The following is a 22,193-nucleotide window of genomic DNA, read 5'->3' as shown; positions in this document are numbered from 1 at the left end:
GGGGGCTTGAAGGGAGGGGAAAAATTAGAAAAAATGAGGTATTTTTAACTTACGAGTGGGTGATCGGATCTTAACGAATTTTGATATTTAAAAAGATTTCGCGTCTCCCGACCGGAATTAAATTAATCCCGCGTCTCCCGACTAAATCCAGACCGGCATTAAGCCTCTGATTTTCCTTTTAAATTAATCTATTGATTCTTAAAGTTTCACTAGAGCTCATGCCATATTAGCTCTTGGCTCTTCTGACCTCGTCACAAGTGCCATATGAGTTCTTAGCTCTTGTTTTTAAAGTAGCTTCTCTTCAGCATAGAAAATTTGATGTAATTTTATGGTCTTTCCTTGACATCGATGTCATTTTTCTAAGAGTTCCAAAATTAAAGAAATTTTTCTATGTTTACCCAATTCAGAAAAAAAGGGGGCCAGACAAAATGAACAGGTAATAAAACGCTGGTAAATAACTTATTTCTTCAATAGTTCTTTTCGTCTAGGATTTTCCAAGTGTCGTACAGATCTTCTCTTTTTAATCTCAAACTCATTGTAATGTGTACTGCGCAATTTATTTTACATTTGGCCTTTAGTCTCATCAATTTACGATAGCAATCATTTGAAAACTTTCTAAAACACACATTTTTAATTATGGCCCAACTTTTTTCCAATCATAATTGCTGTACTCAGCTAGCTGGAAGAACCTACCAACAAGAGATCTAAAGAGAAGATAAGCCAATAGCTATGGTAACCATAATGTTAGGAAAGAAGATGGAATTGCTTAATTTCCCAAAAAAAACTATTGTTAATTTTCAATTCTTAAGACTCAAGTTCTTCCCACAGCTAGACCCATAATCTGAGGTTTCAGATAATTTTTCAAAAGCAAAACACGGAAGAGAAAAAGAGAAAGGATCAATCATGCGTTGTACGTCCGCTTATGATAATTTTGTTTCAGATAACGAATTAATTTGTTGTCTTTAAGTTTCTTAAAGGTAATTTAGCCAATCTTACAAAGATTAGGTTTACCTGAGCCCCCCCCCCCGCTCCCCCTCTTCCCGTCATTTTTAGCGAAACCCAAGTCAGGTTACACATTTTTTAAGCAATATAGCTTCACGGATTTTACGCCTGCATCAATGGAAGTAGAGAGATGGTATTTGGCCTCTAAAATAACCCCCTCTCGTACTTCCACCACCAGTTTTGTTGCATACAGTTAGCTATATTATACCTTGTTTCAACAAAAACCATGCAAGAAATTTTAATTTATAAGACTGGGGAGCAAAACAGGTTCTTATCCTCCCATGCTCCTGTTCCCCAGCCTCTGCCAAATTTTTAGGAATTAGTTAGGCATGTGGCACTTTGTTTGATCTAGAATCTCACAAGCCCCTGTCCCACTCTTTCCTCCCAATTTTTTTATAGAAAGGCAGGCCCGTTGCATCATGTTTGAAGCCCAACCATGCAAGGACTTTTAATCTATAAAACGGAAACATAAAGTAGGCCCTTCGACAGTACAAATTCTTATTCTTCAGCAACAAGCCACTCTTAGCTTCAACAAGCCACATCAGCTACTGTGACTCTTCGGCGACAAGGTTTGCATAGTCTACCTTGTTTGATCTGAAATCACTCAAGGACTTTCAACTGTTATAAGTACGAAGTCCATTGTCTGCCAATTGGGGCCTATGGCTCTCCAGTGCTTTCCACCATTCCTACTGCCAACTTTTTAGTAGAAAGAAGAGCAAATATCGCTTTGATTAAAGCTAAGTCAAGTCGTGATTTTCAGTGCATATTACGTGAGACATAAAGTGGGTCAATCCCCCCTCCAACATACACTAACCGGCCAACTTCGTAGTAAAAATGAAGGCATGTTGCATTTTATTGAGCTGGAATTAAGAAATATTTTCAATCAGTATTGTAAGAGAATCCAAGTGGCCAAGACATCCCTCTACTGCTACGGTGAAGTCATTAGCACAAAGGTAAGCGGGTTTCACTATATTTGATATGGAATGATACAAGGAGGTCTAATCTCTATGATCAGAAGACACACCCGGCTAAATCCCTTCCAAAGCCTTCCACCTCTCATCTGCAGCCTTTTAGCATAAAAATATTATATTCCAAATTATTTAAACGACAAATATTTATCGCTTATCTATTTGTATGATTTGAAGCATAAAACGATTCCATGACCACTTCGACACAGTCCATCTCTCCGGCAACTTTTTTGTAGAAAATAAGCGTGTTGCACCTTGACTGAATAAGAACTATACAAAGATTTTAAGTTTGTGTGATTGGAGGTACACCTAGGGCTTATGGACCCTCCAACACCACACTGCATCATCAAATTTTCCACGGAACAGCTTTTCAAGTTTTCCACTTCTTCTCCATTCATTAGTTTGAAATTTACGAAGACTATATATTTTGGCAGCCAGAATAAGAGACTGACGGTTTTCAGATGAATAATCCCCTTCTGTGAGTTTTGTATGAGAGATTTGAAACTTATTGGAAAATGCTATTTGTTAAGGGTACAGGGGGAATTAGTTTTCCCCTACCTTCGACATTAAAAAAACGGTAGGTAAATGAAATTTGGTAAGCAGGTATTTACAATCAGAGAGTATAAAACATGACGTTTTAGATGGCGATCCTTTATTGTCCAGGCGATGAACTATTATTCAGAAGTTTCTCCAGTGTCTTCAGGGGAAAAGTGTTACATAAATGTGCTATATGATTTATCTATTATTTGTTTTTAAAAAGTTAAACGCTGGGAAATTTATCTTCATGTAAGTAGTTAAGCAACGATTATAAATAATAATGTAACGCAATGATGTAATCTTTCAATTATTAGTAATATCTAAATTTAGTGAATATTAGAAACACATCATAAAAACAAATCAATCATAGTCTGATGTAATCATTTAAACTTTCAGTCTTAAGGTTAAATAACTTACACAGATAGTCAAACCCAACACCAGACAGAGATATAATGAGACATCTAAACATGGTAAATATTAAACATAAACTCCCTATAGATTAAAGACTTATAAATAATTTCAAAACAAAAACGTATAATTCCTTTTTAAAACTGGGTTCCTAAAATGACTCTAAGAGAGACAAAAATATTCTAGATCACTTGAAAAAGATTAGAATGAAATCAATCTCACAGCATTTCTTTTCAATAAGACCTGATATAGATCGGCTTAGTTTTCTAAAGCTTCCATCAAACTCACAACTTTTGTCAGCTACAAGAAACACGACTTAGAGCACAAAAGAAGTGTAACCACTTCTAATCGATTTCAAATTTTTAGTATCCTCGACAGAAGGCATTTATTAGAAAAGGATCGGAGATCTTGTCAAAACCAATGTTGATAAAAAGTACAAACTTTTACAGAAGGAAAACGCCTAATTTCAATGTTGACCTTGGACATCTTCATAAGAGGCCTTGGCCTTTGTTAGGTTTTCCGACTGTCAAGAAGGCAAATGTTTAGAAGGAACTGTTTAGAAGGTTAGAAGGTAAATATACCGAAAACGCTTTATTTTATTTATGTTCCTAAATCATACTACTATTTTAACACAATTATTTTACACGACTACTTTAAATTTGGGAGTTTTTTCTCAATTGTTGGATTCCTTTTTTAAGAAGAACAAACAATTTTTTTTTCTGTCGGTGCCCCAACGTAGCTGAGAAACAATATGTTTCAGCGGATTCATGAAATAAACTCTAATTTTTGCCAAAATATTTAAAAAAGGCGCTTAGCAGCAATAGGATAACTATCATCGGCGAATTTTGCTTCTTGAAAAAAATAAAATAGGATGCTTTGGAAATGCGTAGCACAAAATGACTCGAAGTACAACTATTGTATATAAATCAAATGAAGTTAAACTTGGAAATATTCAGGGTCAACAAGCATCAATTAAGGTAGAGAGAGAGAACGGCATTAGACTTTACATTCCCTACGGGCGATGCTGATCTCTGTTACTTGACCCTTCAGCCAGGAAGTGCAATAGGGGGTTGGGGGCCAACCATCCCGTGTTTTCGCACACCCTTCCTGTTTACCTTCCTCAGATTTCTCTAGGTACCCATTTAGAGCTGGGTCGACTCTGGCTAGGCTTACAGAGTCACGCCACTGACCCTCGTCCCAAACTAAATGATTGGGTACACTAGGATTCGAACCCTCGCCTTCTCGACAAAGGATCCTGAATCCAGCGCACCAACGTACTCGACCAGGACGGCTCTTTTGGAAACCAAGCTGTTGTAACAGTCGCCCTAATGGCGTGAAGTAACTTCTATTTTTTTATTGTCTTATATACTGGTCGGCCCAGCTCTAAATGGGTACCTGGAGGAATCTGGGGAAGGTAAACAGGAAGGGTGTGCGAAAGTACAGGATGGCTGGCCCCCAGCCCCCCATTGCACTTCCTGGCTGAAGGGCCAAGAAACGGAGATCAGCACCGCCGGTACGGACTGTAAAGTCTAATGCCGTATCCTTTACCTTCCCTTTACCTTTACCTTTACTGGTCGGGAAAAATCATGACCAAAAGTAAAGAATGTGCTTTTAGCTGCTTAACTTCAAGAGACAATATCTCCTAAGCTACTTTTCTGGATTGAGCTCAGAAAACAAGAGGCAGATGTTTCAAAGCTACTAATAAGACCTTCACGATTTTATTGACACAATTTTTGAACTTCAAGTGAAAATCTTTGATAAAAAGGGTATATAAAATGATTGAGTATGGATGGTCCAAATCACAAAAGAGAATATGTATTTGACAGTCATTGTCATAATATTTGCAAAAAAATCAAACAGTCCGTTTTAACGAACTGTAATGCCCATCAAAGGTTTTGAGCCTAAGAAGATTTGCCTGATTTCCAAAAAAGGGGGGAAACACTCCCTAAAAGTCATAGAATCTTACTGAAAATCGCATCAGATTCAGTGCATCAGAGAACTCTAGTATAGAGGTTTCAAGCTCGTATCTACGAAAATGCTGAATTTTGTAATTTTTTTCCAGAAGAAAGATCGCGGATGCGTGTTTTTTTTCCAGGGGTGATCATATCGACCAAGTGGTCCTAGAGTCTCGGGAGAGGACTCATTCGAATGGAAATTAAAAGTTCTAGTGCCCTATCTAAGTGACCAAAAAAATTTGAGGGCGACTAGGCCCCCTCCCACGCTCCTTTTTCCTCAAAATCTTCCCATCGAAACTTTGAAATAGTCATTTTATTCAGCATAGTTGGAAGGCCCAGTAACTATGCCTTTGGAGATATCATGACCCCCAAAGCCCCTGTGGAATGTCTTTAATTTACAAAATTTGCCCACTGTTTACGCATAGTATTGGTTATTAGGAAATATGCATGCATTTCTTGGGTGGGGGAGGGGTATTTTCTGCTGGTGGGATTTTCCAATGGAATAATTTTCCATGGGAGAAATTTTACACTGAGGAAATTTGCCAGAATTCCTTTACAAAATTCTTCCTATGTCCAGCTTTCTCTTTGCCGACTCAATTTTACGCGTGGAGATGTTAAGAGTAATTGTCTGGGTTAAATTTTCTCCAGGATTGAATTGTTCAAAGAATAAATCATTGAGGAGAGATTTTACCGTGGAGCCGTAGCCAGATTCCTTGGCATCATTTAAAAAGCGATCAGAAATTATATAAAAAAAAGTTCTTTTTCAACTGAAAATGATGAGCATCATTAAAACTTAGAACGAAAAGAAATTATTGCGTGTATGAGGAGGGTTGCTCCTCCTCAACACCCATGTTCTTCACGCTAAAGTTTAAATTCTGTCTCAATTCTTTAAAACCGACACCTGAAATACTACGTTCGTTAACTTAGAATAAGAAGAAGCACTAAAAAACTTTAGCATAAAGAGCAAGGTGGTGACGAGGAGCAGCCCCCCTCATTTACGTAGTAACTTCTGTAACTTCTGTTCGCTTTAAGTTTATATGGTGCTCCTTACTTCCAGTTGAAAAAAAAACTTATTTTTTATTTAATTACTTTCAGCGATGATTCCTAGGAGCTCACAAATCTAACAGTTAATCTAGTCCGTCAACAACAAAGCAAGAAAAAGTTATTTGGTCGCCAAATTTTGAGACCAGTCCTTGTTCTAAGATTTTATTTTTGAGGTCCCATTATCCAGTATATACCCTTGTCTTGAACACTATTTTTTAACATTAAAAAAAGAAAATTTAAACGTTGACTTAATCATTTTGGCAACTGAGAGACTAAAGTATTGTCATTACCTTATTTATTGATTTTGTTCTAATTTTCGGCATATACTGGTGACCTTGCTATATACTCAAGCTTAATCAAAGATTTTATTTTACCTTTCAATCAGGGGAGAGCTTATAAGAAGACTGTTTTGCCACTTGTGTGTGTACCGTAATTATGTGGCTGTTTCCTCTTCCATCATAGGCAGCATAATAGCACTGCCTAAGTAAAGAGCGATGCGGGCACAATGTATTATTTATTTATTCATATTTTTTTTAGTACAGGGCGCTTCGTTTCAAATGAGTTTTCATAAAAACTTCAAAAAAGGCTCATTCGATTGGAAATTGAAAGCGCTAGTGCTCTTTTTTATATTCGAAAGCAATTGGAGGGCAACTAAACCCCTCCCATGCCCACCATTTCCCAAGCCACATTCAATCAAAATTTTTAGATAGGCATCTTGTTCAATGTAGTTGAAAGGTCCAGAAATTATTTATCTGAGGATGACAACCCCCCACAGCTCTCAGGGAAAGGGCTATAAGTTATGTCTGGAGGCATTTTGACGTATTTTCCCGCAATGCATCTGATAGAAATTTTGGGCTGACCATTTGTTGTCGTAGAAAATTCGAATAAGCCTCATTTGATTGGAAATTGAAATGGCTAGTGTCCTTTTTATTAGTCAAAATTGATTAAAGGGCAACTAGCCCCCCTCCCAAGCCCACCATTTTCCCAAACACATTAAATCAGTCTTTTGAGATAGCCATTTTGTTCAACATAAAAGAAAGGTAAAAAATTATGCCTTTGAGGATGAAACCCCCCGATCCCTTGGGTAAAGGGTTCTAATTTATCCCCTGGGGTATATATATATATATATATATATATATATATATATATATATATATATATATATATATATATATATATATATATATATATATATATAGGTGATCGTATAAGCTTCGGAGGGGGCTCATTGGATTGGTAATCAGGTGTTCTAGTGCTCTTTTTAAGATTCAGAGTGATCGGAGAGTGTATACCCCCCTCACCAAATCTCGTATTTTCCCGAATTGAATCTGATAGAAATTCTGAAATGGCTGATTGTTGTCGTAGAAACTTAGAAAATAGCATATTTGATTGGAAATTAAAAAGGGCTAATGCCCTTTTTAATAGTCGAAAGTGATTATTTGGCATCTAACCCCTCCTCCCACGCCCCCATTTCCCCAAACACATCCAATCACAATTTTGAGATACCGTTTTGCTCATCGTAATTGAAAGGTCTAGAAATTCAGTCTTTGAGGATGACATCCCCCCACAGCCCTCAGGGCAAGGGTTGTAAGTTATGCCCTGGGGCACATAAGGTTTATATCGAAAGGGTAATCGTATAAAATTCGGAGGGAGCTCATTGGATTGGTGATCAAAATTTTATGTATCTTTTTAAGATTAAGAGTGATCGAAGGGCGGATACCCCCCCCCCATACCTCGTATTTTCCCGAAATGCATCTGATAGAAATTCTGAGATGGCCATTTGTTGTCGTAGAAACACCGAAAAAGGTTCATTCGACTGAAAAGTGAAAGGGCTAGTGCGCTTTTTATTAGTCAAAAGTGATTGAAGGGCAACAAGGCCCCCATACCTTCTCAAGACTAGAACAAAATTTGCACTTTACTGAAAAAAATAGCTGTGGATTGTCAGTTTAGTATACATTAAACAAAAAAAAACTAGTTTTTTTTTCCAACTGAAAGCAAGGAGCGACATTAAAAATTAAAACGAACAGAAATCACTCCATGTATGAAAGGAGCTGTTCGCTTCTCAACGCCCCGCTTTTTACCCAAAAGTTTTACTCTTTTTCTCAATCCTACTTAAAAAAAAAAAAAAAAAAAAAAAAACCAGTAAAAGAGAAAACTTTAGCGCAAAGAGCGAGGCGTTGAGAAGGGAACAGCCCCTTTCATGCACGGAGTAATTTCTGTTCGTTTTAAGTTTTAATGTCGCTCCTTACTTTCAGTTAAAAAAAACTAGTTTTTTTATTTAATTTCTGAACGTTTTTTAACTAATGCATGTTTGATTTTTGCTCTTCGCACATAAATTATTAAAATGAAATTTGCATATTAATTCTTTTTTTTGGATAAATGGCTTTCTCTTAGTTTTGATCAGACGATTCTGAGAAATAAGGGATGGGGAAGGAGGCCTAGTTGTCCCCCAATTTTGTGGTTACTTAAAAAGGCAACTAGAACTTTTAATTTTTAACGAACGTTTTTATTAGTAAAAAATATACGTAACTTAAGAATTAACTTACGTAACAAACCTTTATATTCTTATATTTTTATTATGTATATGAGGGGGTTTGTCCCCTCGTTAATACCTCGCTCTTTACACTAAATCTTAAGTTTTGTCCCAATTCTTTAAGAATGACCCCTGAACCAGAAAGGCCTCTTTATAAATAGTTGAAATTACTAAAAACACTTTAGCATAAAGAGCGAGGTATTTGGGAGGAGAAGAACCCCTCATATGCGTAATAATCTCTGTTCGTTTCAAATTTTAGTGCTACTCCTTACTTTCAATTGAAAAAAACTTTTTCATGTTTTTTTTTCATTGTTTTGTTTTTATAGTAATGCTAGAAAACCTTGCGCCCTTTTCATTGAATTTCTCTTCGCTCATGACATATTCCTACAAGGAAAGATCCTCCCACATAGCCCTCTCCCCTTAACCCCACCCCAAAACCGGCAAAATCTCCCTGAAAACTTCTGTACACTTCCCAATAACCATTACTGTATTTAAATACTGGTCAAAGTTTGTGACTTCCAGCCCCTCCCCCAGGGACTGTGGGGGAGTAAGTCATCACCAAAGACATAGTTATTACGGTTTTCGACTATTCGAAACAAAATGGCTATCTCAAAATTTTGGTCCGTTGACTTTGGGAAAAACTGTGCGTGGGAGGGGGCCTAGGTGCCCTCCAATTTTTTGGTGACTTAAAAAGGGCACTAGAACTTTTCATTTCCATTAGAATAAACCCTCTTGCGACATACTAGGATCACTGGGTCGATACGATGACCCCTGGGGAAAAGGGAAAAAAATAAATAAACACGCACCCGTGATCTGCCTTCTGGCAAAAAATACGAAATTCCACATTTTTGTATATAGGAGCTTGAAATTTGTGCTATGGGGTTCTTTGATACGCAGAATGCGATGATGTGATTTTCGTTAAGATTCTATGACTTTTAGGGGGTGTTTCCCCCTATTTTCCAAAATAAGGCAAATTTTCTCAGGCTCTTAACTTTTGATGACAAAGACTAAATTTGATGAAACTTATATATTTGAAATCAGTAAGAAAATTCGATTCTTTTGATGTATCTTTTAGCAACAAAATTCCGTTCTTAGAGTTTCGTTTACTATTGAGCCGGGTCGCTCCTTACTGCAGTTCGTTACCACGAAATGCTTGATATACTGGTTTGATATACCGAAATGTTGATATAAAACTTCCTTAAAGTTTTAATAATTATTTTATTTATAAAAGTAAAAATGTTAAAGCATTCCCAACATATTTTGGCGCTTAATGTCGTGGGATGAAAGGACTAAAAGGGCTTTTCTAATCCTTCGCTAATCCTAAAACGTTAATCCTACGTTATTAGTCCTAAACATTGATCCTATGTCTAATCCTAAAACAAAATATGTTTTAAATCGTTTTAACTTTTTTTTAATTTCATAAATAAAAAATTATCAAAACAATAAAGGATAAATTTAAGTTTATGTCAATTAAATTGACAATCCACGGTCATTCGTTTTTGTTTTTTGTTTTCAGTAAATCGCAAATTGTGTTCTGGTCTTGAGAAGGCATTTGGGTTACCAGCCCCACTCGGGTTAATTTCTGCTCGTTTTGAGTTGGACTCGGCTATTTATTGTGATTTCTGGTCGTTTTGAGTTTCATTTATTTATTGATATTGATTTGTGGTAATTTTACGCTTGGAAAATTATTTGACTTTATTTCTGCTCATTTTTGTCTTAATGGATCTCTTTATTTTTCTTTGAAAAACTTGATGTGTGGAAAAAGTTTTTTTGAACTAAGACAAAAGTCTACAGATGAAAAATGGCTGGAAACAAAATATGCCTATACGTCACGGTCCAATAGCAAAGTAAATCAGAAACACTATTTGGTGCCAGGTGAATAAAACAGCGTATGTGCGATGTTCCGGGAACAGGCTTGGGAAAACCTTTGGAATTTTCAGGGAGTGTTGAGGGGGGGGGGGGCAAGTGGACCACAAAATTTTATTTGGGGGCAGGGGAGAAAGGTACACAGATTAGGTTTTTTCAAAAGATTTTTGGCACTAAGAGCTCCTTACACTACAGTCCATTAATGCTGAAGCAGTGATGTAAACTGAGAGAAACAACATGTTCCCAGGTTATCAAAGTAGCGCATCTATATTATCTCGGAAAATGCTTGGGGTCGATTGAAATTTTCACGGGGTGCAGGAAGCTCAGTGGACTTCAAATTGTGACTTGGGGGAGGGAAAGAGGCAAACGAGAAGAAACTCCACGTCCAAGTCTTCAAAATGGAAAATCAGCAGCATCAAACCATAGTCTACTGCTGATTTTCTATCCATGGGATTCCCATGAATGCCAGGTGGGTATGGTTCAAGGTCAAGCTCAAGTTTTTTTGTTCAATAAATATTAAAAACACTACAATCCAAAAAAAAATCCAAAGGGCCCAACTGTAACTGCAACTTAAGGAGTATCTAGGGGAGAGAAAAGACAAGGAGAATTTGTGTTCTTTTTATTTAAAGGAAGGGGTGTGGGGGAAGAACATTTGTATTTCCGAACCACCTAAAACTCTGGCACTTAGCCACAGTTGAACTTCGAATCTATTCACGGCGCAGTACTAAGGTAAATCTAAAGATACTGTATTCATCCAGGCAATCTATATAGCGTATCTGAAATATTTCGGGAACGACTAAGGGGAACAAGTTAAAACTTCTGGAGAATACTAGAGAGGACAAGGAGAATACAAATGCTATATTTTTGAAAATTAGTGCCACCAGTGATTATGAGAACAAGGAAGACGAACCGTAAGGACCAATGAATTGGAACAAGTTGAATTTTATACAGTAAGATAGGTCTAGCGTTTTCAAATATATGTACCAATGAGTGGTATTGGATGGCCAATGTGTCTCTAATTCCGACAATTATTGATTTTTCGTCACGATCTTTGTTTTATTTCTGAAGTTTTTAATAATATAAAAGAATGTTCTATGAATGGAAGAATTTAAACACCGAAAGAATGATAATTCTGTTAGCTTAATGCATGATAAGGCACTCAAAATTAATATACCGTTTCAGTCAAAAACTTTGTCGGATAAGAAAAGAGATGATAGCAAACTTTTTTCATAAATACTTATCAGATGAAACAAGTTTCAGACCGGAAGAAGAGTTCCTAAATTGAAAGTTTCTGTTTTTAGTCATTTCACGTTCAGAAACTTTCCGACAAAAAAGTTTCCGACAAAGAATGCTTAGAAGCTTAATGATGGCTGAATTTACGTTCTAATTTGTCTCCTTTTCACTTATTTCTTGACAAAACGACACAAAAGATATTTATCTAACTGTGTCGGTACCTTCAAGAAATTAATTAATCTTCACTACTAAGAACAATTGTATTCAAACTTTGTTAAGGAGGCAAAATGTTTTGTACTTCACCAAAGAGTATACTCTACCCTTCTTTTTTCCCTTTTTTTTTGTATACCTGTCGTCTACTCTTTGCCTGGTTCTTCTATGATTTAGGAACTATATTTAGACGTATTATCTTTTTTTCTTTATTTCCCTACGCTCTACCTCTTTTTTCTTTTCTTCTTCTTTTATCCCCTTTCTTTCTACTTTTAGATTTATTACACAAAAGACTCAAGGTTTGCAAATTAAATCCAGAAAACATTTATAACTTATTTGTTTAGAAGTTTGATGATGGCTGAATTTGATTTCTAATTTCGTTTCCTTTGTACTTAAATCTAGATATAACTATCTAGATATACTATATGCAATTATATCTTATACCTAGATAAAGATAAAGCGACGCAAGAGGCATTTAGGTACCTACATAATTGCCTGTCTCGGTAACTTTCAGTAAATAATTAATTTTCAGCACTGAAATCAATCGTATTCAGATTTTATGTTGGAGTAAAGGGGCCAAATGTTTTGTACTTCACAAAAGGGAATACTCTACGTTTTTTTTTTCTTTGTATCCATGTCGTCTTTTCTTTGCCAAGTTCATCTATAATTTAGCAACAGATTATTTTCTTCTTCTCTTACCCCCATCTTTTCGGCTTTAACGTTATTAGAGGCAAGCTACAGAGTTGTCTATAGTAAAACCTATTGTTGCTTCAATGTTCCATTGTTGGCAATCCCCCCATAGCTCCCGGTACAAGAGCTATAGCGTAAGAAAACTGCCCTATGTTAGTGGCCGTATAAACTTTGGGGCTTATTTGATTGGAATTCGAAAATTCTCATTCTTTTTTTAAGAATCCAAAGTGATAAAAGGACAACCAGCCACGACTAACACCCTTTTCCTCCAAATGCATCCTATCAAATTTTAAGATAATCATTTTGTCCAAAATAGTCCAAAGGCTAAACAAATATGCTTCCAGTTACGAAAAACCCCCTTCAGCCCCTGAGGCAAGGGCGGTAAGTTACGCAAGTTGCTCATTGTTGACATATTAGGTTTTTACGGTTTTATGGAAGGGGGGGGGGGCTTTATAAATTTTGATTGGAAATCAAAAGTTTTAGTGCCCTTGTCAAGGGTTAAAAGGGAATTAAGGTCATCCAGCTCCTTTCCCTCGTGCCCTTTTTCCCTCAAATGCATCTGATCAAAATTTTGCGATATCCATTTTGTTCAAAACATTTCACAGGTTCAAATCCCCTCAATATTCTATCAAATTTTCACCTTCATATGCGTAGCCTCAATTGTATTAGAATCATAGAAGTAGGGGTAGTAGTAGGAACGGGAGTAGCAGCAACAGTGTTCTATTAGTAGTAGTAGTAACAGTAGTGGCAGCAGTACTAATAGCAGTAGTAGCAGGTTCATATTGCCTTTCGGCCAGTTGAACATCCTACTCATGGTGCCCCAGAAGTTTCCTATTGATACAGTAAGCCATTCCAAAAATATTGCCGGTACGCCCATATCAGCAGTCTGTATGCAAATAGTATGTTTTGGTTTAGTTTAACTTTCCCCTAAGCGTTTCCTCAGATGTTTATTCAAGTATCCTCAACCTTGGTAGTACTCGCTACAGGAGCAGTAGATTTAGTGGCAGTAATAGTGGTAGTAGTAGTAGTAGTAGTGACACCAGTAGTAATGGTGGTAGTTGTAGTACTAGTAGTAGCGTCCAAATATTTCCTCTTGGTCAATTGATCATCTCTCTTACCCTTTTCTGAAATTTCAAATTAATATACTCAGTCATTCCTGAGTTACGCATTTTTGACAAACCGTGTACACATAACGCGTTTTGATTTAGTACAACACTCCCCTCAACCTTCTCTGAAAGGCTCACTTGAATACCATTTATCTTTTCAGAAAGTAAAAGTCAAACATACATACCTTCCTCAGTAATATATATTACATGTAAGCAATGAACGAATTGCCTAACTTACAGTCCTTGCCCTGAGGGCTATAGGGGATTTGACATCCCCCTAGGCATAATTACAGGACCTTTCAACAATCCTGAAGAAAACCAATGTCTCAAAATTTTGATTGGATGTTTGTTTTGGAAAATGATGGGCATAAGAGGAGGGGGTCTGGTTGCCTTCAAATCACTTTTGATTTACTCTTAAAATAGGCACTACATCTTCAAATTTCCAATAAGTGAGTCCTATCCCTAGTTTATGTGACCATCCATTCTATAAAAACCTTATGTGCCCCAAGGAAATAAATTACAACCCTTGCTCCAGACCTCTGGTAGTTTGCGTCAACCCTGGATACCTTACTATATGATCTTTGGCCTATTTTGTAAAAAAAAAAAAATGGCTATCTCAAAATCTCGATCAGATACGTCTGAGGAAAATACAGCGTTGAGGGGGGAGGCGGGGCTAGTTGCCCTCCATCACTTTCGACTCTTAAAAGGGAGCTCAAACTTTCAATTTCCAATTAAATGAGCTTCTTCTAAAGTTTATACGACCATCCCTTCCATAAGAACCTTATATGCTTTCGGGGCATAGCTTAAAACTCTTGTCCCCATGTTCTGAGGGTTTTTTTTCAATCCTGAAGGCCTTGTTGCTCTTTAGACTATCCTGAACATATCGAAAATTCTATCAGATGGATTTGGAAAAAGAGAGCGTGGGCGGGCTAGTTGCCCTACAATCACTTCGTATTCTTAAAAAAGAAACTTGGACTTCTTATTTCCAACTGAATAAGCCATCCCCGACGTTTATAAGGCCAGCTTTTGCTCAAAAAATTACATGTTAGCAATAAGTAACTATTATAAATTGTAGTCCTTGCTCTGAGGGCCGAGGGGGTTTTGTCATTCCCAAAGACATAGCTACTGGACCTATCAAAAATGCCTAAGAAAAATGGTTATCTCGAAATTTTGATTGGATGTGTTTAGGGAAATGATAGGCGTGGCGTGAGGGCTGGTTGCCCTCCAATCGCCTTCAACAATTAAAAAGGGCACTAGAACTTATAATTTCCAATCGCGTGAGCCCCTTTCAAAGTTTCTACAACAACTCCTTCCATATGAGGTACCTTGGTCTAAAAAAGAGCCAAAAAATAAATGAATAATACATTATGCCCGACATGATTCTTTACTTAGGCAGTGCTATTGCGCTCCGTATGATTAGATGTAAAGCGAATTTATGAGCCACTCAATAAAATATTTTAATCTTTACTGGAAATACTAGTTTCAATTTTAACTATTAAATATTTTGCTATTTTTTGTAACAAACCTATAAGAAGTTTTCCGACATTTACTATCTTCAAACAGTTCGGGGTAACGAACTGTAAGTAAGGAGCAACCCGGCTCAATAGTAACCGAAACTCTAAAAAACGGAATTTTGATACCAATAGACACGGATTTTTATACTTATTTCGAATATTCAAGTTTCATCAAGTTTAGTCTTACCCATTAAAACCTGAGAATAATTGCCTTATTTTCCAAAAAAGGGGGAAATATCCCCTAAAAGTCACAGAATCTTAGTGAAAATCACACCAACACATTCAGCTTATCAGAGAATTCTACTGTAGAAGTTTCCACAAAAATGTGGAAGTTTTGTATTTTTTGCTAGAAGAAAGATCACGGATGCGTGTTTATTCGTTTGTTTGTCTTTTTCTTCCCAGCGGTGATTGGATCGACCAGTGATCCTAGAAAATAGCGAGAGGGCTCATTCAAACGGGAATTAAGTTCTAGTGCCCTTTTTAAGTGACTAAAAACTTTGAGATTGTCATTTTGTTCAGCATTGTCGAATAATCTAATAACTATATCTTTGAGGACTTAATCCCCCACAGTCCCCGGTGGAAGGGCTGCAAATTGTGAACTTTGCCCACTGTTTGCATATAGTATTGGTTATTGGGAAATATACAGACGTGTTCAGGAGATTTTTTCTGGTGGGAGGTCGGGGGGAGAAGGTTACGTTCAAGGATCTTTCCACGGATAAATATTTCATGGGGGAAGGGAATTTCCTATGCAGATGCGCCGGATTTCCTAGCATTATTTAAAACACGATCAGAAATTCAATAAAAAAACAAGTTTTTTCAACTCAGAGTAAGGAGCAACATTAAAATTTAAAGCGAACAGAAATTGTTACGTATATGAGGGGGGTTACTCCTCCAAACCACCTCGCTCTTTACGCTAAAAGTTTTTAATACTTTAAAAAGCTTTTTATTGTTCTAATTAAACGAACATAGCATTTCATGAGTCGTTCTTAGAGAATTGGGACAGAATTCAAACGTTTTGAAGAATTCAAAACAATTTCATGTTTTGCTCCTCTCCGAGCCCAATCTTGCAAAAGCTTTCCTTTATAACCAAATCCATGAACTTCCTTTTTCCTTTAAATGTTTCCTTAGGACCTTTTCCTCCTCATCCGTGGACGATATGGTTTTTTGGCTACAGTTGGATGGCTCAATAGCACAATCCTTCGGAACCTCTAATCCTTCATTCGTAAAACGTGACCTTTCCACCTTGCCCTTTTCTTCTAGCACTGTATTAGAAAGCTTTGCAAACAAAAAGTTCAACAAAATTGCAAACACAAATTGCCCAAAATGAAATTTAGCTAAAATTTGCCTATGCGACATATATAGATTCAAATTCTTCGAAATAGCTAGCAACATATATGTACCTTTTGGTTTGGTGTAGATGGGATTTTATTAGGAGGGGAAGTTGAACGTGTTTTGTTTTCTTTGTGCCCCTTGGTTGATGGTCTCAGAGATGAACTTGAGTGTCCTTAGTTTGGATATACTTTTGGAGTGGTTCTCGGTTTCTAGATCCTTGGGAAAATATACCCAAAGCACAAAATATGATAGTAATAAAACTTTGGGCCAATTTTATAAAGAGGTAAGTGAGGCTTCTCCACCCAGTAATAATGTTAATTGCCTCATCGGAGGCTCTAACGAGCCAAAATTAAGATTTGAAAAAACTTTAACTATTTGTAACGTTAAACAGTCCTGAGTCTTCTTATGAATAAAGTGCTGCTTTGAAGAAACAAATAAAGTAAGATCATCGTTACCACAAAGTTGTTTCAACCCCTAACTAAAATTCTAAAAAGAAATAGAATTGAAACACCCTTTAATAGTATTTTGAATTACAATTAGAACATTATGTATAACTGGCCTGATCGTTAAGTAGAGTAAATTTGATAAAGTATCCTCATTTAACAATTACCATTGTACAGTAGTGATTATTCTTTAATCGTAATTAAATAAAAATAACAACTGAAATTAAGGAGCAACATTAAAACTTAAAACGAACAGAAATTATTATGTATACAAGGGCGTTTTCCCCCTTATCCATACATCACTCTTTACTTTAAAGTTGTTCCAATTCTTTAAAAATGACCCCTAAATCACGAAGGCCGTTTAATTAGAATATACGGCTCTTTTGAAAGTACTAAAAAGAAACTTTAAATAATAATATTTAAATAATACTGAGAAATCCGGTGCCCCCTTCGTGGAAAATCCTCTTTCCCCACGAAACAATCCTCCATGGAAAGATCCTCTCATGTCACCCTCTCTCCCTGACACCCACCAGTAGAAATCCCCTTTAAAACGTCAGAGTACTTCCCAATAACCAATACTATATGTAAACAACGGGCAAAGGTCATAACTTGCAGCACTTCTCCGGGGCACTGTAGGGGATTAAGTCGTCCTTAAAGACATAGTTGTTAGATTTTTTGACGATGTTGAACAAAATGGCTATCTCGAAATTTTGATCAGGTGAATTTTGGAAAAAATGAGCGTCGGAGGGGGCCTAGTTGCCCTCCAGTTCTTTTGATCACTCAAAAATGCACTAGAACTTCTAATTTTCCTTCAAATGAGCCCTCTCCTTCAAATGAGCCCTCTCCTAACATTCTAGGAGCACTGGGTCGATATGAACACCTCTGGGGATATATAACAAAAAAAAACTAAACACGCATCCGTGATCTTTCTTCTGGCAAAAAATACATAATTCCATATTTTTGCAGATATGAGCTTCAAACCTCTACAGTAGAGTCCTCTGATACATTGAATCTGACGGTGTCATTTTCGTTAGGATTCTATGACTTTTAGGGGTTATTTCCTCCTTTTTTTGAAAATAAGCCAAACTTGTTCAGGCTCGTAACTTTTGATGAGTATGACTAAACTTGATGAAACTTACATATTTAAAACAGCATTGAATAAAATTCTATTCATGTATTTATTGGTATCAAAATTCATTTTTTTAGAGTTTCGGTGACTATTGAGCCGGATCGCTGCTTACTTACAGTTCGATACCACGAACTGCTTGATTGGAAGATCTGAACTTAAAACTACTTGAGTGATACTGCCATAAAAGTTATTTCCTTTTTGGTCTATACCGACTGAGACTGATCTTATTTCATTGATTTTACGTCATACATTTCCATCATCCTATTGCCCCTGATAAAAAAAAATTTTACCCACTGTAAAATTGACAGAGCTCTTTATTCAAAATAAGCAAGCAAGTAAAGAAGGTTTTAAAAAATTTACCAGGTCCTGTTCACAAAGAAAATATTGGACATCATCCACAAGGCGTATATCAGAAGGTTTTTCCGTGTGAAGAATCTTAACTTGTATCGACTATGTCACTTTTTAGGGAGAAATGTGCAGTAAATAGGCAATCATGCGCCCTTACTTCTTCCGATACTGGGAACCTTTTTTTTTTAAATAATAGTTTTTGATACTTTTAAACTAATTGGCAGTCTAAGAGTTTTTTATTCGTGGTCCTCCATCAGACAAAATTGTAGCTTGGTGCAAGAAAATGGCAGAAACACAGCTTTTCCCTGGTAAATTTTTTTGGTAAGTTTTTAAGGGCTCTAGGACTTTTATTTTCCTTTTGAATGAGCTATCTACTGATCTTCCAAGACCATTGGTAATGCGATTACCCATTTGGAAAAAAAAATAAAACGCATCCATGGTCTTCCTTCAGAAAAAAAAAAGGAAAATTCCACAGTTTGTAGACAGGAGCTTGAAACCTCTATAGTAGAATTCTCTAATATACTGAATATAATGTGATTTTCATTCAGATCTATTGCGTTTTTGGGGATGTTTCCCCCATTTTTCAATAGTCAGACAAAATTTCAAAGGCTCGTAGCGTTTGATGCGTAAAGTTGAACATAATAAACCTTATAATTTTGGAATTAGCATAAAAAAGCCATTATTTTCATGTATTAATTTTCATAGGAATTTCTTCTTGTTTTTAGAGTTTTGGTTACTATTAGCCCTATTCACTCCTTACTTTCAATTCGTTAAAAATAACTGTTTACTCTATACCATATATTCTACATGTGCTTTGAAATGTAGGTAAAATACTCCAGAATCTCTTCCTTTCTTTATTCTTTTTACCATCTTAGTTTCCCTTTGGCTGCTTGATTCTACATGTGGCGAAACTTTCCCAGGGGGAGTTGTCGGAGGGAATTTTGCGGAGCGGGGAATTTTCCGCGGTGGGGAATTTTCCGGGGGATATTTTTCGTGAGCGGAATTTTCCAGGGGTGATATTGCAGGGGAATACACTGGACCCCGTTAAAAATCCAGAAAAATCACTGTTTTGCATGAGTTGTTTGTAGGTGGCCGTTTTGAACCTATCTTACTAGAGAGACACGGCTTACATGAACAGAAAAATAATAATTCTAGAGCCTTTTGTGTGCCACGAAATGGACCCTAGTATGATAAATTGCTACTTTTTGCCATTTTGCACCCCAAAACAATAGTTTTGTCTCCAATAAAACGGAAATGCCTCAGAGTAATTTTTTATATAGATCACGTCCGAAATTCCTTGACTGTAGGTTACACTCATTTAGCCTTGAAAAGTCAAGAAAATCGTTTTTAGCATAGCTAGTACTGTTACTAATATCTTAAAAAAAGGGTTTATATAAAAAAAAACGTTCAACCGAATTGCGGATTGAAATAAATATAGCAAATTAATTACCAATAGATATAACATATATTCATTTTATGTATATGGTGAATTTGCTTGGTAATCGGAAGTAATTTTTTTTTAATACTGCTAAAGATTCCTTAAACAGTGGAAACTACTAAACTTGTTTGTGTATTAAACGGATTCGTATAAATCGTGATAACATAGTGGCGTCGATTAGAAAGGCATCATCTAAGGCTCCTATGCCACTAGATTCCCCCCTCTAGCTTTTTCCGCTTCCCCCTCCTAACATTTTGAATAAAACCTTTTTTGGGATATTTTCATTGAAAAATATCTTTTTTGGTGTTTTTATTCAAAAACTGAAAAACGGCAAATTTATTCTCCCCAAGATATTGAAAAATACACTTAGATTCCCCCCCCCCTATATTTTCGTGAATTGACATCACTGAGTCAACAAGCCATCGAAAACAACAGTAGACTTAAATTCACAATTACTCGCTGCTTAGATGGATTATTTCTAATTATTTCTAATAAAATTCTCAACTATTTATAAATAGTTAAAAGTCAATATACACGCTTCTAGAGTGGAAGGACTATATATTTAAAGGATTTTCAACAGTAATAAAGAATTTTGGAAAGGTTCGATAATTTACATTATAATAGTGAACTATTAAAGGATTACCAGTATAAACGTTCAATTTCACAACTTCCGATATTTGATCAGCATCTGTTCCGTTTGGTCGAAAGATGTAGGCACCAGAGGCTCGGAATTTGAACCGAGAGTTGTTCCCACTCATTCCTTTATAATAAAGAAAACTGTGGGATAGTGTTACCGCAACTCCATCGATAACTATTTCATGGAGTTTCCCAGTTTCTCCGTCAAATTTGGCAGATATCCGCTGAAAAATTATTCATTTTACAATACAGTTAATACTGTAGCTTAGAAATAAATATCAAAATTTAAAAAACTTTTACGCACAAAGAAAAACACGTACATCAGCGTGGGTTAAATTTTAAAAATGCATACTTTCAAAATTTGTACGTGCAAATAGTAGTTCCTCAAGTACAATAGTTTATAGGTCTAACGATTTTCGTAATCTGTCACATAAGAAGTGCGCTTTAGCTAACCCCCATCCTTCATTACACTGCATATTTGCAATTCTTTCGACAATTTAACTTACTTTATTTAACAGCAATGGCCCAATATGGTCGAAACTTTAAGTAAAAACTATGATGATGGTTGTTTCCGTCCTTATAACCTTCTAAATTAAATTCAAACTTCACCAACATTAAAGAATCACGAAAAAAACCATTTAAATCATTAACAGCTTCCCAGGAGGTAACGTTTCAACCTACTCTTGAAGTGGCTAACATTATTTGCCACATTTATACCCACCGAGAGAGAATCCCACAAATGTGGTCCAACAGAACGTGGAAATAAAGATCCTCGTTGAGCACTCCGAGCCTCAGATACCATCTCTGAAGAATTTCTACTCCCATAACAGTGATAAAACAAGTTAGACTTAAAAATTTTCCAAAGGAACTCAGGTAAATAACGATTCAAAAATTAATTAACAAAAATAGCTAGTTGATAATCTCTTAACTTATAAACATATAGAATTTTCATTGTAGTGAAGCAACTCAAAGTACTATTTTCAAATCTCATACAATCTCCCAAGACACGAACAACTGAACAGCATTAAAGAAGATACAAAATACTAAAAAGCAGTCTTCATTTGAGAATTAACAAACATATATTTTCTGGAGCCAGCCTATCTGTAATTCTCTATTTTGAATTATGTCTCGTGAAAAAAAAAATATCTTTGGTTTTTTTTTAATCTTCCAAACTGGGATGGTATGTCCCAGCATGAAATCCTTTTCGGAAAAAAACAGTAGTTTTCAGTTTAATTTTTGTGAAAAATATCAAATGACTCCTGGCTTTTATTGATCATATAAACCATCATATCAGAAATGTTTACCAAAGAGTATTACTCTTTTTGGTGATTATTCTTAGTACTTTGTAACTGTTAAGAAATTCAAAACATTTCTCCTAATCTATTTCTCCGGAATTTCTAAGCGGAAACAGAAACATATATGCAAGTTTGGTGGAATCACTTCTAGAATAGTGCACTTAAGAACATCAAATGCAGCTTGGAATTCCCCTTGGAAGTTCAAAACCTAATGAAATTGAACAGTTTTCAAGGAAGACTGAACTTGTTTAGAATACACGAAATCTCAGGACTACACAAACTGGATAGACATTTTCATTTAATATTTAGATTTAGAGCTCCAAAGGAAAATTGTATGGCTATATAATACATCACTTTATTAAATGCTAATAATGCTATTTCAACAGCTATAGCAATTAACAATCACAACAAAACTAAAAAAAACAGAAATTTTAGAAAGGAAAGAGAACACATGGCGACACTTTTACGGAAAAATACTCATTTTAAGGATTTCTAAATTTGCTTCT

At 36.0% G+C, this 22,193-nt stretch overlaps 1 protein-coding gene across 7 annotated transcripts in view; it reads right to left on the bottom strand.

The window, feature by feature from the left end:
• LOC136032192 (lysosomal alpha-mannosidase-like) overlaps nt 1-22,193 on the bottom strand; it is a 459,508-nt gene that overhangs the window by 86,815 nt on the left and 350,500 nt on the right. For all 7 annotated transcript variants that reach the window (XM_065712394.1, XM_065712397.1, XM_065712399.1 and 4 more), the window contains one exon: nt 20,400-20,616. In XM_065712394.1, coding sequence (XP_065568466.1) covers nt 20,400-20,616 — 217 coding nt within the window. The remainder of the gene's footprint in view (nt 1-20,399; nt 20,617-22,193) is intronic.

This window comes from Artemia franciscana, chromosome 10, assembly GCF_032884065.1.
Source record: "Artemia franciscana chromosome 10, ASM3288406v1, whole genome shotgun sequence".
Taxonomy (NCBI): domain Eukaryota; kingdom Metazoa; phylum Arthropoda; class Branchiopoda; order Anostraca; family Artemiidae; genus Artemia; species Artemia franciscana.
Note: the sequence above shows the minus strand (reverse complement) of the source record. Positions and strands in the feature narration are given on the sequence as shown.